Source organism: Maniola jurtina, chromosome 1, assembly GCF_905333055.1.
Source record: "Maniola jurtina chromosome 1, ilManJurt1.1, whole genome shotgun sequence".
Taxonomy (NCBI): Eukaryota; Metazoa; Arthropoda; class Insecta; order Lepidoptera; family Nymphalidae; genus Maniola; species Maniola jurtina.
The window spans coordinates 2,559,514-2,575,006 of NC_060029.1; the positions used below are offsets into that span (position 1 = coordinate 2,559,514).

Sequence of the window (15,493 nt, forward strand, 5' to 3'; positions counted from 1 at the left end):
GTATACGCAACAACACAGATAAAATAGATATTTCTTGATAGGTAAGTAAGTATAATATTTTTCCCACAGCGAATAACCGGCGCAATGACTAGCGAAACCTAGAAACGGTTTTTTCTATCTACCCGTCAGTTATTGTTTCAAGGAATGGGCTCCAGTTCCGAAATTCGCTTCATTACAAATTTTCGCTCTGGCAAAAGGCAAAACTCGGATGTTTTTAGCGAAACAAGCATTGTCATTACCAGCTTTTTGTTTCCTCATCTGTAAATTCCCTCCGTTAAGGTCGGTCCATATTATAACTTGCGGTTTTATTGTTTTTTGCTCTAAGGAATTAATTTATTTTCAGGGAGCATTGTACGTGTTAGGAAATTATAATATTTTACAAAATAAAACAGATATGTTTCGTCAAATAGCATACAAAATAAGTTAAGCATTCTATTACTGGTTTGGCAGGATACCCGAAGGGCGCCAACGGGACCCTGTTACTAAACTTCCACTGTCCGTTTGTCTGTCTGTCTGCCTATCAGCGGGTTGTATCTCATGAACCGTAATAGGTTCCGTAATAGGAAACCGTAATAGGTAGGAGAGTTGAAATTTCACAGAATCTTCTATTGCCACTATAACACTAAAAATTTCAAAATTGCCGACATGCAAAGTAAGAAAAAAGTGTTTTGTAATTAAAAAGTGTTAGGTATCTATTTCTTATAGGTACGGAATCCGTCGTGTGTGAGTCCGACTCCCACTTGACCGGTTTTTCAGTCTCTTCACTACCTTCCTTACGTCGAGTAGCTGGATTTTTTAAATGTCACGACGGACGTTTGCATATAATGTGGAAGCAGCTTTAGCGTTGTGATGTGACATAGCAAATTACTTTTGGGGGAAAATTCGCGCGTTCTGTGTCGTAACGACCGCCGCCCGCAAACAGACCGACTAGTGAAACTTTTGCCTAAAAGTTGTTTGGAAATTCAACCGCGTCACTTTGCGCTGCACAATAGTATTCAAACGGTGGACGTGATAAGCGAGCTTGTAGCTTGTTGATATTATTTTTATCTTTTCAGTTTACACTAAGTGCTTTTGTTGGTGATTGTTCGTTTGTGGTGTGTCGGCGTATTTTTACATATTTTTGTAGTGAAATGTCATCATCTTAACTCATCACCAGGCCACTACCACAGTTCACACTTACGACAGTTAGCCTGTAGGGGAACTTCTAACAAAATGTCGAGGTTTCGACGTAACTGGCAGGCGTCTATGTTATCTACATTTAACGTTAGCTAGCCTAAATGACTTGGTTTTTTTAGATTTCACGTCCTTCCAGTACTGGGCAAGGGTTTCCTTTCAGAATGCAATGAGGTTAGGTCACACACCACGCTGGATAAGTGAGATATTCTCAAAGGCTCAGTAATTAACAGAGGTTAATCTTATGAGGAAGCTCAGAGTCACTCAGCGGGCGATGGAGAGAGGTATGCTTGGAGTTACTCTATGTGACTAAATCAACAATGAAAACCTAAAAGTACTAGAGTAACAGCATAGCTCTGAGAGTTGCGAAGCTGAAATGGCAATGATCAGGGCACATTTAAATCAAAATCACGATAGACGTCGGGCTTAGGTGCTAGAACTCGCCACTAGTGACTAGGCGAACAGATGACATCAAATGAGTCGCGATGTGTGAAAAACCATTGAGAATTTTGTGGAGAGCTCTTAGACATACAGGATTGCTCCCAATGTTTGATGTTTAATTACTTAAACGCCGTGTTTGCGTGAAGTCAACTTTTATCAGTTCGGCATTTTACGTACTATCTTCAAAATCTTATCTACCGTTCGATAGTTCAATGCTTGGCGTTTGCCTGAATCGTAAGAAGTAGGTAGTGGAAAGTATAAAAATCAATAAGTAGGTAGGTGCCTAACTCAATTTCTGCAGCAATGTAAACTGTAAGTAACTTTAATGTAATGGAAGTCGGAACTAATAACAGAACTGTAAGTCTTACATGATAGTAGAGGTAAAAAGCTAATGCTCCTTGGTTTGTTCAGTACCCGGTGATTACGCAAACTGCCCAGCGATTATGCGTAATGAAATTGTTGTAAACCCGCCCCTGATGGCGGGGTGGATGGGAAAACGACATGTGACGGCGAATCGTCACCGCCATCGCCATTAAATAATGATTGGTGCAACTATGGACTTATTTCTGGCAAATATAATATTTTAATAGGCTTCCATTCATTATTAATAGCGGTCAATAATCCATTAGATGATAAGTTTTGCATCAGTTATTTCTTTATATAATACAGAATCTTAATTATCCAGATCTCTAAACTAAACACTGAACAGCAAATGGCAAGTTACTAAACTTAGCTGTTTGAGCTGTACGTTCGCGTTGGTGGTTGATTCAGTTAGCCTATTTCTTCTTTTATATTGTACCCATTTATGTTCACGATTTTGTCCGCGTGATATAATAATTTATAGCCTATTAGCTGATATTATATAATATAATAGGTGGAGAATGTCACCTTCATGCAATTTTTAAACTATACTTCTTTATTATAATATAAGTTTAGAAGTAAATATTTTTTTATATTGAGGAATGTTTTTTAAATTTCAGATGGCGCCACAGTACTCGAGTCGTCGCATCGCGGGTTACGTCACACCTAACTTATATTTGGTTAGTATAATATATTTTTCTATGAATATTTCCATTTATTCCGTTTATCCCCTATTATTTTTATACAACAGTATGTATCTTCCGTGACTGACTAACTGATAATCAAAGTATCGACTGACCCACCTTAGCAGTGCACTAAGGAAGAAATTTTAGAAATTCCAACTGGTTTACTAGACCAGACCTGAGAAAATTTTGAAAATTTTCATCTCTTACCTAACTCGAAATTGAATCCGGAATGGGTTACCTCTCACTTAGCAACAGTGCATATTGCAATAGGTACCTAACTAATGTTTTCATACCTAAGAAACTTTTAAACTCTCAGCCTTAAAATAATTCAATGCTCTCAACTAACTGGATATAAACATATTTTGCAAAACACTTACATTACACTTTTATATTAAAACCTTCTCACAAAATCAGTCTGTCCATTGATGAAAACCGAATGAAACTCCCTACAATAGTTTCTGAGATTAAGACATAGTTACACAGACAAACTTGACGTTCTGCGTTTTCGGTTCTTAATAGTGCAACCTATGTGCCATCGGAATGTGCATAAATATTGAATAACTGCATGCATACTATGTTGTCCAGGAACGATTTATTGTAATACAACTGATATTCAGCAATTAGCATACAAAAACGATAAATCTGCCGGAGTATTGATAACGCTGTGCGCGTAATCTCGCGTCGCAAATAACAAGCCTCGGAACAAATACTATCCCACGGTGCAGCTAGGTTCATACGTAGTTACCTCCGGCAAGTCCAGACCGCAGAATTGAGATTGAGAATAGAAATAGAATAGATATTAAGTAGATCGTAAGCTTGTGGTCCCTTCGTGAAATAAGGTCTACAATAAAATAAAGTCTTTGCGAGTCAAAACCTTAATACCAAATTTCGGCCAGAGTGGCCAATCTCAACGAAGACTAGCCAATTACGAAGAAGATTAATACAGTGCGCCAATAGCAGAAACACAGGTGCACTTTCTATTCCCTCAATCTCATACCCGCAGTCGAGGCGACGACAATCCAACACGAATAGAGATAAATCAGACGCAGGGCAGGATTTACGAACTACTAGCACTGCCAACTTACTAACTCCGGTCTGCTAGATCTCTTTTAACAGAAAAATCTAAGAGGTACTTATAACTTACTATATTAAAAACTTTTTAACCTGACCCAGAAAATGGGGACCTCATGATTTACAGCCAAAAAACACAGTTAACAGGGCTCTCTCCGTTACTTACTCCATACAATCGTAGTCCCAATTTCATTTGAATATTAAGCAACCAAAGTCCATAAAATTTTGCAGACATATTCTAGAAACTAATATCTGTGCCTGTGGTGTTTTAGATTTTCCCAAAACATTTAGTTTTAAAATTATAGGGGCTCAAAAATTTGTATGTGAATTTTTAAGACCGCGTACTTTGAAACCGAATATTTTAACGGAAATCTGGAAAACCACAGGCAAAGGTATTAGTTCCCGGAACGTTTCTACAAAATTCCATTGAGTATTCCAATGAGAGACAAACTACGTTTGTACGGAGCGAGTGACGGAGTTAATTTAAGTTTTTTGTAATATGTACATTTATATCTTGTTGTAAAATTTAATATAGGTAACCAATGACTTTAAGTCATTGTAGGTAACACAAACTGCTGCGTACCTAAATACCAAATAGTTGTCCACCCGAGCGACGGTAAAAAATAAAATTTGTACATTTTATTGATATGGCCACGCATCCATCGATACGAGAAAATATAAAACGTAGCGAATGATGCGTAAAACCGCAGTTTCACGCGTTATTACTGGTCGTACGTTGTGCGAATATTTGCGTCCGCATGCATCGACGGGCATCACTTCCGCGCGGTATTTATTGTATTTTATTTACACGGCTTCGCTCGGAAACTCTAAAATATTAGCTGATGGTCTTTTCATTACCGAAGTGCTTTTGAAAAGACTGACGTTTGGTACAGAGGTAGCTCGCATACCGGGGACGACGGACATACTGTTTCTTTTTATACCGAAAAATCAAAGAAGATCCCACTGTGTTCCAAGTTAAGAGCCCATCTGTTTAACCGATTAGTATACAATTTCGTAACTGCAGAGGTTGGCATCCTGACATAATTTATCTTATTATATTTTTTCCGGGAAAATTAAAGAGTTCCCACGGGATTTACACAAACCTAAATCCGCGCTGACATCTAGTGAATAATAAAATGTGTAGTAATTTTAATCGTTGTTTTTTGGCCGGTGAAGATATACCGAAATCGTTCACCAGCTTTATAACTGATTAGGTACCTGAGTGAACGCATCCATGCGGCAACACTGCACCATTTAATCAAAACTGTTAAGAGGGCTCTCTCCGTCACTCGTTTCATACAATCGTAGTTCCAATTTCATTTGAATATTAAGCAACCAAAGTCCATGAAATTTTACAGACATATTCTAGAAACTAATATCTATGTCTGTGGTTTTCCAGATTTCTGTTAAAATATTCGGTTTCAAAGTTACGCGGTCTTAAAAGTTTTCGTACAAATGTTTGAACCCCTGTAATTTTAAAACTACATATTTTTAGAAAAATCTAAAACACCACAGACACAGATATTAGTTTCTAGAATATGTCTGCAAAATTTCATGGACTTTGGTTGCTTAATATTCAAATGAAATTGGAACTACGATTGTATGAAACGAGTGACGGAGAGAGCCCTGTTAATTGTCCATGTGATTTGTTCTCGAAATAGAATAATTTTGTGTGTGGACGCCAATTTAACACGATGGTTGTGGGACAATTATTTGTATTCGCCTTGTTACTTTATACGCAACACGTTGGATGTTCACTTTTAGTCTTTGGTCTTTTCTAATGCCATCGCACCCGGTTTTCAGCCTTCTTTATCCATTCAAAATTCCATTCAAAACGAGCTAGATTTATATGCCCGGGACTTGATCCGCGTGTACCCCCTTAGGGGTAGAATTTCCAAAAATCCTTTTTTAGCAGATGTCTACGTCCATAATAGCTATCTGCACGCCTTTCAGCTCAATCCCTCCAATATTTTGAGCTGTGCGTTGATACTCGTAGATCACTCAGTCAGTCACCTTTTTCTTTTATATATTTAGTTTAAATCGATCTCGTTTTAACAATATGCAGTCTAGTTTTTTTTTTTTGAAAATTATCTGTCTGAGTCTTATACCTTGGGAAAATATCATATTTGGTACCTATTAGGTCGGTTAAACTACTTAGATACATTTATCGAGGCATTAACAGCTAAACGTTACTGTTAACGTGTGCTAAGTAGTATCTGATAAATTACCGCGCTGTCAGCCTGCCATGTCGCCCGAAGCTCGCGAATTAATTAATATAATGATTGGTTTGGATACCTCACCTGATTTCTGTTGATAGATCTATACTAGTTAAGTGGTTACCTATTAGATGTATGCGAGTGCTTAATGAATATTAAATAGGTGTATTTCAATTATTTAGCATCCACTCAAACCAATAGTAGACTTAACTCTTAACGAATCATGAATTTTGCAAAACGATCTAAATTAATGCTTTTGGCCAATTGGCTTATCTTCTCCAATCGAAGGTATTCCTATACAATCAATCTCAAAAGCCAAGTCCTACATATTGGCTTAATGCACTTATGTAAGAATCAAGACGTAATTTAAAAAATAGCACGCTGCCCTGATAAAAAAATGATCTAAAAAGTCACATTTGAAAATGCCACCCCGCCACACAGCCATTTTTTTTTTTTTTTTCAAAAAAATTATAGCCATTGTCATTACCAATTACATAGGAATTCTAGCGATACCCCATGCATACATCCAAATCAGTTGGTGGTATAAAGTTGGTAGCATATATTACAGTTAGAAAACATTACACTCCTTTTTTTTAGCAGTCGTCTGAAAACCAGCTAGTACCACTCATATAAAGCGACATTACCAAACGATAGGATTAAAACCATAATAATCTCGGAATTCGGATCTCCATCTAATTTCCGAAATTAGTAATTCCGGCGTCTGTACTCTGTGCAACCGCTTCTCGACAATAATCAACACAAATACAGAATTAGAGCTGATTTGAATAACTGACACTGCGTTCTGCCTCCACAAGATCCGGACAGATCTGCTTGACTGCTCAACAAGGCAATGTTTGATAAATCCATACTTCCATACTAATATTATAAATGCGAAAGTGTGTCTGTCTGCTAGCTTTTCACGACTCATCCGTTCAACCGATTTTGACGAAATTTGGTATAGAAATAGCTTGCTTCCGGGAATGACACAGGCTTTTTTATCCCGGAAAATTGACCAGTTTCCACGGGATTTTAAAGAACCTAAATCCACGCGGGCGAAGCCCATGTGATGAAATTTGGTATAGAGTTAGCTTTCATCCTAAGGAAGGACATAGGCTACTTTTCATCCCGAAAAATCAAAGAGTTCCCACAGGATTCTTAAAGGTCCCTCCGTTTTACCGATTTACATGAAAAGTCTCGGGCATCATCTAGTCATATGGGTATAAATAAAAACGATAATAAAACATGACAAGTTCATGTTATATGATTTATCTTATATTTAAAGACCTGGAGAGTGATATAGGCCACATTTTATCCCAGAAAATCAAAGAGTTTCCACGGAATTTTATCGAAAACCCTAAATTCATAAGGACGAAGTCGCTAGCATAGAATCATCTTGTTGAATAAAATATTATGAATAAATTGACCAAGCATTAAGATTTTAGTTTACTTGCGAAACTTTAAAAATGCCTACAAGGATTGTACAGTTTATTTATTACTCTTGTTTATGTTGAAAAGAATCACCGATAAAAATATATCAACGGAAGCAATCACGTTTTATAGGCTAAGCCACAAAACAGGCGTAAAAAGTCGGGTTTATGGTGTGGCGTGAAATATCGCCTAGTGTGATATCCTGATAGCTATGCAAATCACATAATTGCGACCGCGGGATGAAAAAACTTACCCAAGCGTGCAGGCCATGGACTTAGAATAGCTACTAGATACGGCACCCGTCCGTCCTGGCGTGCCCGAAATTTGTGTTAACCGTCTATTTTATTTTCAATCCTCTATCAATACTATATCCAATTACAAAGAACAGTCAAGTGAGAGACGAACTCGCACATGAAGGATTCCACACCATGGTACAAGATATAACATTATGTACTTGTCAATGCACCTAATTTTGAAATTTTTATTTGTCGTTAAAGCGGCAACAGAAATACACAATCTATTAAAACTTAAATTTCAACTCTCTTACTATTACGGTTCGTGAGATATAGCCCCCTGAAAGACAGACGGACGGACAGCTGTAGTGCCTATAGTGGCTTAATAATAGTGTCCCATTGGCATCCTTCGGGTACGGAACCCTAACAATCGATCCTCTCCTGTCGAAATCTGTTGGTTGACGCGTGGCGGTCGAAACTTGAGATTGTGCTTTGTGATCATCATTAAATGACTCGCGTGACGTCATCAAAGGTAGAGAAAAATAGGCACGGTAGGTTTACACTCTACTTATTTAATAAAATGCGATATCTAGCTAAGCACTCCAAGTCCGTGGTGTAGCCAAAGGGGTCCGCGTAAGTGAAATTAAGAGTAATTTTGAATATAAAAGAGAATTTTTCACACGAGGAATTTATGTATGTTGGGCTTTTAATTGGAATGTACATACAAACGCACGCTCTTACGATTTTCTCTCTGAGTTTAAAAAAGAAACGTTATTTTTTTAACTCATGTGTAAAATATATTTAGGGTAATTCGAAAGTGTCCGTTTGTCTGTTCGCCTGTCATCATTTAATGCCCTGATTTTAATGAATACAGAGATAGCATGCACTGTACTTTATCCCAGAAAATCAAAGAGTTCCCACAAGATGTAAAAAACCTAGATCCACTGAATGAGATTGGTGGGCATTCGGGCATCGTCTATTTGGTACAGACACAGAGATAATATAGATTGCTTCCCGATACGGACTTATACGATTGGTAACCCTTTATCCGAAAAATCAAGTCTATCTAGTCTAGTAATCTATTAGGATAAAATCTATTCTTTATAAAGGTTACGATATTTTTTACATTTTTTCGCGACCTACTCCCAAATACGTTGGCCCGTGCGCTCGCATTGTAAACAAAATGTACGAAACGATATTTTCTGTTTATAGGCGGGATTTAGCCCATAGATACAAAATCAATTAGGCGCATATATCACAACAATACCGGCTACAATAACCATGTATCATTCATACAACGCATTCAGCTTGTGCGATAGAAACATCGTTTTGCCCAAAAAAACATTGCAGCATTCACAAAACAAGACAAAATCTGTGCACAACGCGCCGAACACAGCCGTTTATTGGATTTTAGCGGAAATTTCACCGGGACAGCGCAAAACGAGCAGCACTGTTTGCGAATGACCTGCATATCGAGTTTTGATTATGATTTGTACCAGCGCAGCCGCCAGAATGCCGGACGAGCGGCACAATTCGATAGCCGAAGCCCGCTCCTAGATTGTAACACGGGTTAATACAGAGATATTTCGAGCGTTGATTTGCTTCCGATTTTCCTGTTTTCGAAACGAATTACTTCTAATGTAATATTACTCAACAAAAAATCAACAATAATCATAAAGAACAGGTGGAATAATGCCAGTTATTTCACATAAAAAAAAAGCTTTTCACTTTTGCCAATTTGCGCTAAGCTAATTTTGAAATGATAAAATACTTAGGTACGTCGTACCTGTCGGTTATCATATCATAACCGCAGTCTAAGTGCCGCAGGCGAAGAAAATGGTCATATAACGTTCAAATCCGGCCATGGCTAATTACCACCCTACCAGCAAAGCCGAGCCGCCATTCAATTTAACGTTCCGGTACGATGCCGCGTAGAAGCTGATCAGGTACGGGCCTTCAATATCCCTTCCAATTAAGGCCGCTTCCATCTTAGACTGCACCATCACTTACCACCAGGTGAGATCTTAGTCAAGAACTAACTTCTATCGGAATAAATAATAAACATTCCCTTCCCTGTCCACTTTTTCTTTATTTTTATTTTTATTGTTACAAATTTCTGGTACAAATAATCTATATCCAAACAAAAAGAATATAATACCTATTCATTCAACAAAATAATTTTATATGTTTTAATGTTGTTTTACCAGAACGAAAGACTAAAGAGACTGTTGATGCTGCATCTGCGAGAGATCCCGTCGTAATAGAATTAAAACCCTCCGCGAAACTCGAGCTGAATCTCAGCTCAGATCTCCTTGCTAATTGTTGGAAACGGGAAACGTAATAAAAGTGCTAGTCTTTGAACCAAAGAAGCTGCCCCGGGCGCCTCGCCGAAGCACATTTTAATAAATTAAAACTGCGCAAAATTCCCATTCCAATATCATTCCATTTACTCTTTTGCCCTCTCTTCGACGATCCTCGCTCGCCTTACATTGATTTCGTCTTATTTTATAACGGAGTGGCTATCAAACTCCTAATATATTGCTCCTTTGCTTCTTGAAATAAACGACTAAATAAAAATATACTACAGCTTTATTTTAATTTCGACTCAATCTCAATTTACCAATTCCTTTATCCAATCTCTCTGTAATTTGTCAATAAGGTACTTAGCAACGTCGTTATATTTTGTTAACAAAAACAAATGGTTGTTGCTAAGTAGCTTATCGACAGATTACAGATAAATCGAATAAAGGAACAGGCCACTAGCACAATATAACTATCTTAAATTTTTAGATAAGTCTAAAGTCTGAGTGCATCTAAAAATTTAAGATGTAGGATCTATTTGTAAGGACGAGAGGAAAGTTTTGATTTAACGGTTTGTTCAGTAGTCTATTCATCCGATAGAATACAATGAATCTGATCTCTTTCTGACAATTATCATGTTTAAAGCCCACCTCTTCTTGGTTGCCTATTGTTGTTGTTTGGCATTAAAAGTGATTTTCTCTTATTTCCAGGTTTTGCTGATATGCCTGGAACTGCTCGCCTGGCGAGGCGGGGCGTCAGCGCTCGCCAACTGCCCAGCCGGCTGCAACTGCAACGACGACACTCTCGTCGTGGTCTGCGAGGAGAGCCGTCTCGACGTCCTCCCCATCGCCCTCAACCCCTCCATACAGCGCCTCATCATCAGGAATAACAAGATCAAAACCATCGACAGCTCCATGCAGTTCTACGCGGAGCTACAACACTTAGATCTCTCACAGAATCATCTCGTGAACATACCCACAAAAAGTTTTGCATATCAACGGAAATTACAAGAATTACACCTCAACCACAACAAGCTATCATCAGTCGCAAACACGACATTCCAAGGCTTGAACTCTTTAACCGTGCTTAATTTAAAACGTAATTTCCTAGAAGAACTTACCAATGGAGTATTTTCCACTCTGCCAAGATTAGAGGAATTAAATTTAGGACAGAATAGGATCCAGAGAATAGAACCGAGAGCATTCGCTGGACTGTCAGCCCTAAGGATTCTCTATTTGGATGACAACCAGTTAAGTTCAGTCCCAACGATATCCTTCAGTCTCTTGGGAAGTCTTGCAGAACTGCATGTCGGGTTGAATGCTTTCTCCTCGCTGCCAGACGATGCCTTCGCAGGTCTCAACAGACTAGCAGTGTTAGACTTGAATGGAGCTGGACTCTCAAACATAAGTGACAATGCCTTCAGAGGTCTCCCGGGATTAAGAAGCCTTAACCTCTACGGAAACCGATTAGGCGTCGTTCCCACTCAACAATTATCTGGCTTGACTAGGCTAGAAGAATTGAATATAGGCCAAAATGATTTCATAGTTTTGGAAAGCCATTCGTTCAAGGGTCTGAAAAATCTGAAACTTCTAGATATATCGGGCGCGGCCCAATTAGAAAGAATCGAGAAGGGTGCTTTCGAAGATAATATAAATCTCGAGACTGTGGTTTTAACCAATAACAAAAAATTGTCGATCATCGAAGACTGTTCCCTGCTGGGTTTGCCAAAGCTACGACACTTGACGTTAAGGGATAATGCTATCGTAACATTGAGCGAAACAGTCTTCATAGGTAAAGAATTGAAACTACTGGACTTGACTGACAATCCTATCTTCTGCGACTGCCACATACTGTGGCTACAACAACTCCTTAGAGATAAGAGCAATTTCACTCAGGTGCAATGCGCCAGCCCCGAACATCTGAAGGATAAGAATTTAAGAATGTTGAATGCGGACGACCTGGGCTGCGTCTTGCACGACACGGGAAGGCAGACCATCATCTGCATAATCGTGGTGGCCTGCGTGGCTTCGATAGCGACTTTAGTTTTAATAGTGTACAGATATCGAAAGAGCATGCAGGAGAAGCTAAAGGATTATAAATGGAACAAGGGGCGTAAGAACCTAGAGTACCACAAGCCGATTTCGACGGAGGAGGACTGCATAGTGCGCGGCATCCACCCCGCGCAGTACCCCACGCCGCACGCGCCCGGCCTGCGCCCCATCCCGGTGACGGAGCTGTAGCTAGAGCTGTACGCCTCCCCGAGCGTGTTCTTCATGTCGGGCGGCCCGGGCTCCGCGCGCCGGCCGCCGCGCTCGGGGGGCGGCGGCACCATGCCCGCCAACGGCTTCACGTACATCGGCGGCGAGCGCGCGCCGCCCGTGCTCAACAACGGCGCGCCCGCGCACCACCTCAACAACGGCTCGCTGCGCTCCCTGCCCGACAAGAAGAACAACCGCAACGGCGTCGTGTGCCACCCGGAGAACTTCCAGCGCAACCTCGACTCGCGCTACTCGCGCAAGCAGGAGAACGACTACCTGCGCAACTCGGAGACGGTGATCGGCTTCCCGCGCGACCGCGAGCGCGAGCGCGAGCGGCAGTACGAGCGCGAGACGCCGGACTACAGCGAGCCCGAGTACTCCATCATCCCCGAGGGCGGCTACGCGGAGTTCCCGCGCTCGTGCAGCCACGCCAACACGTTCAACTGTTGAGTGCGCGCTGGCCACTTACGAACTCCTTCAAACGTTTGTGATCTTGTAATTCTAGCAATAAATCTTCATTCCATTATTTTTTCCTACGGACAGACTTTCGCGATGGACGTAGTGCTCTAGTACATTAGTGTTTCGGGTCCGGTGTACGTTCGACCAGTGAGGACTATCCTATATCGTATTCGGTTTAAGAGAGTACCTTATTTGTAAATTATAATATTAAGTAGTTATGGATCTATTTTTCAATGAGATGAGGGGAGTGTTTGAAAGTGTGACTTTCATATTATGTAAGGTTGATTCGTATCATCGTGTCGCTTTTATAAAACAAAATCTATTTATTCATGTTTCCGGTGATCGTAACTATTAACCAGTTAATTACTTGTAACAATTTGTCATAATATAACATCATTAACAACGAAAGAGCATGTCGACTACGAACTGGCAACATGTCTTATCTCAGTTTTTTTCGATTTTACTTTATGCTATTTGCAGTGTCAAAGTTCAATACAGTTTGTCTGGAACAAAAAGAAGAAACACGTGCACTAGCGAGGCTTCACCTATACTAGTAACCGTATATTAGGTACAATAATAATCACTACTTAACTGAATGAAATGAGTTTTATGCTTTGTTCTGTTTTGTTAAAATTGAGATAGCCATTTTGATTTTGATAAATTGAGGTTGCCAGTTCATAGTCCATATATTATGATGATGCGAAGCGACCACAATTCGTACAATGTACAGGCTAGTCGAGTTAAGTTTAACGAGGGAGGCTGTGAGATCAGATCACTCCCCAATATAATATTAGGTACGATTCTACATAATTTTATATTATACCTTGTGATTCGCGATTTCTTCTACCGCTGTGGTGGAATTTGTATTTTGATTTTGTACAAAAACCATTCCATAAGTCTTTTTAATGTCTTTATTTATAGGAGACTAAATTAAGTGTGCATTAAATAAGACACCAATATAAGAAGAAATATTAGTGATTAAAGAATGTAAATATATTTATAATAATATTATATTGAGATATTTATAAAATTTAATACGATTTTGCTCTTCTAAAAATTATCATCAGATTATTTCTAATCTCCCAATATTTTTACTATTGTTTGCTATGGGACTGGTATCCTACTTTTCATTATTCTGTCACTAAGGCAGCGGTCCTACCGCCGACGAGTGAGCGATAGCTGTCGATTATATTATTTATTTTTTCGCTCAGGAAATATACAATCGATGCGTTATTCCGTGTCAGTAATAAAAGAGGTAAATATATTAAATTGATCGCTGACTGTACTATCGGCGAGTAGATACTCTCTCTCTTTTAGTTTCTCGCAGCGACAAGCTATCCAAAAAAAACTCGTTCAGCGACGCTCTCTTGCCAATCAAAGTACTCGAGCAATTTGCGCAGAAATTAAATGTAAATAAGTAAATATTATGTCTTGAGCACCCGGCGCGAGTGACTGCTCGTCGTACTCCCACACTCGCTAAGCCCAGCCACAAAACTATCCCAACTACGCACTCCCTTGTCGTTGCTCGCCAACTCGTTTCTATTTTTTAGCTACTTGTTAACTCACTAATCGTCGGTGGTCGGACAAGTGCCTAAATATTGTTACATATTTTAATATTATGAACCTACACAATTTGTATTATGTAGGTACCTACGAAGCACTATTTTCCAATATAGGTATCTTCACTTGATCACCATATATGCTCAACTAACTTAATCATCTCTTCTTTTTGCAAAACAGTGTGTGATTTTTTATTTCAATACATAAAGAGCGACAAAACAATCTCGGCCTTAAGAGTATTGTTTTAAGAGGGCTCTCTCCGTCAGTCGTTTCATACAATCGTAGTTCCAATTCCATTTGAATATTAAGCAACCAAAGTCCATGAAATTTTGCAGACATATTCTAGAAACTAAATAATAGATATTTCTGTTAAAATATTCGGTTTCAAAGTTACGCGGTCTTAAAAGATTTCATACAAATCTTTGATCCCCTGTAATTTTAAAACTACATATTTAAAAAAAAATCTAAAACACCACAGACACAGATATTAGTTTCTAGAATATGTCTGCAAAATTTCATGGACTTTGGTTGCTTAATATTCAAATGAAATTGGAACTACGATTGTATGAACCGAGCAGAAACGAGTGACGGAGAGAGCCCTGTTAAACTCTATAATTCTTTACTACCGACATATACCTACCGATTTGATTTTCACAAAGTTTTCTCTACATGCCGAGCGTAGTCATTCGATATTATTATAAGAACTCGTCATCGAATTTCGTTTTCGAAAACGATGAGAGCTCGTACTTTGTGGTACGGTTTGTTATTGGTTTAATTGCGATTGATTTTATCGAAGTTTCCATGCCTCTTTAATTAGCTAACTCGCCATGGCTCTATCTGTAACTTCCTTTTTGTTTAACTTAGAAGTTTTATTGAACGCCGCGGCTCTACAAAATAGTATGATTATTGAAAAAAATTGGGTTATGGTTGGGTAACTTTGCTAAAGTTTCATAAAAAAATATTTTGGAAGATTTTTTTTTACTGGCTCTGGACTCTAGAGCCCTTTAGAGTAAAAAAAAAACATTACAGTCACAAATAAAGAGATTTTAAACTTGCATGTTGGCAGATCCTAATATAATTTGAAAAATGTTACCAGCCTCAATATTATTAATTAATGGTATTATTATCTTTGGGTACGACTCCGAGTTTACAATCTAAGTACGATAAAAGCAGTATTTGCCAACTACCCAATTAATTTCCACTTAGGTTTTTTATAACTGTCCGTTGTTAACTTTTAATTAATGCAGTACCTTACAAAGTTACTTCACTACTGCACTAATTAAAAGCTTTAAAGTTTTGTCACGTTT

The 15,493-nt window shown here is 38.8% G+C and overlaps 1 protein-coding gene across 4 annotated transcripts in view; it reads left to right on the forward strand.

Annotated features, from left to right (window-relative positions):
- The window catches only part of LOC123866035 (insulin-like growth factor-binding protein complex acid labile subunit), a 376,912-nt gene extending 363,241 nt beyond the window's left edge, over window positions 1-13,671 (forward strand). For 3 of the 4 annotated variants that reach the window (XM_045907369.1, XM_045907350.1, XM_045907359.1), the window contains 2 exons: window positions 2,595-2,654; window positions 10,620-12,292. In XM_045907369.1, the coding sequence (XP_045763325.1) occupies window positions 2,595-2,654; window positions 10,620-12,149 (1,590 nt within the window). In that variant the 3' untranslated portion in view covers window positions 12,150-12,292. Of the gene's footprint in view, window positions 1-2,594; window positions 2,655-10,619 lie in introns of all 4 variants that reach the window. The other variant, XM_045907378.1, reaches the window with a different exon arrangement.
- Window positions 13,672-15,493: the final 1,822 nt, after the last annotated feature.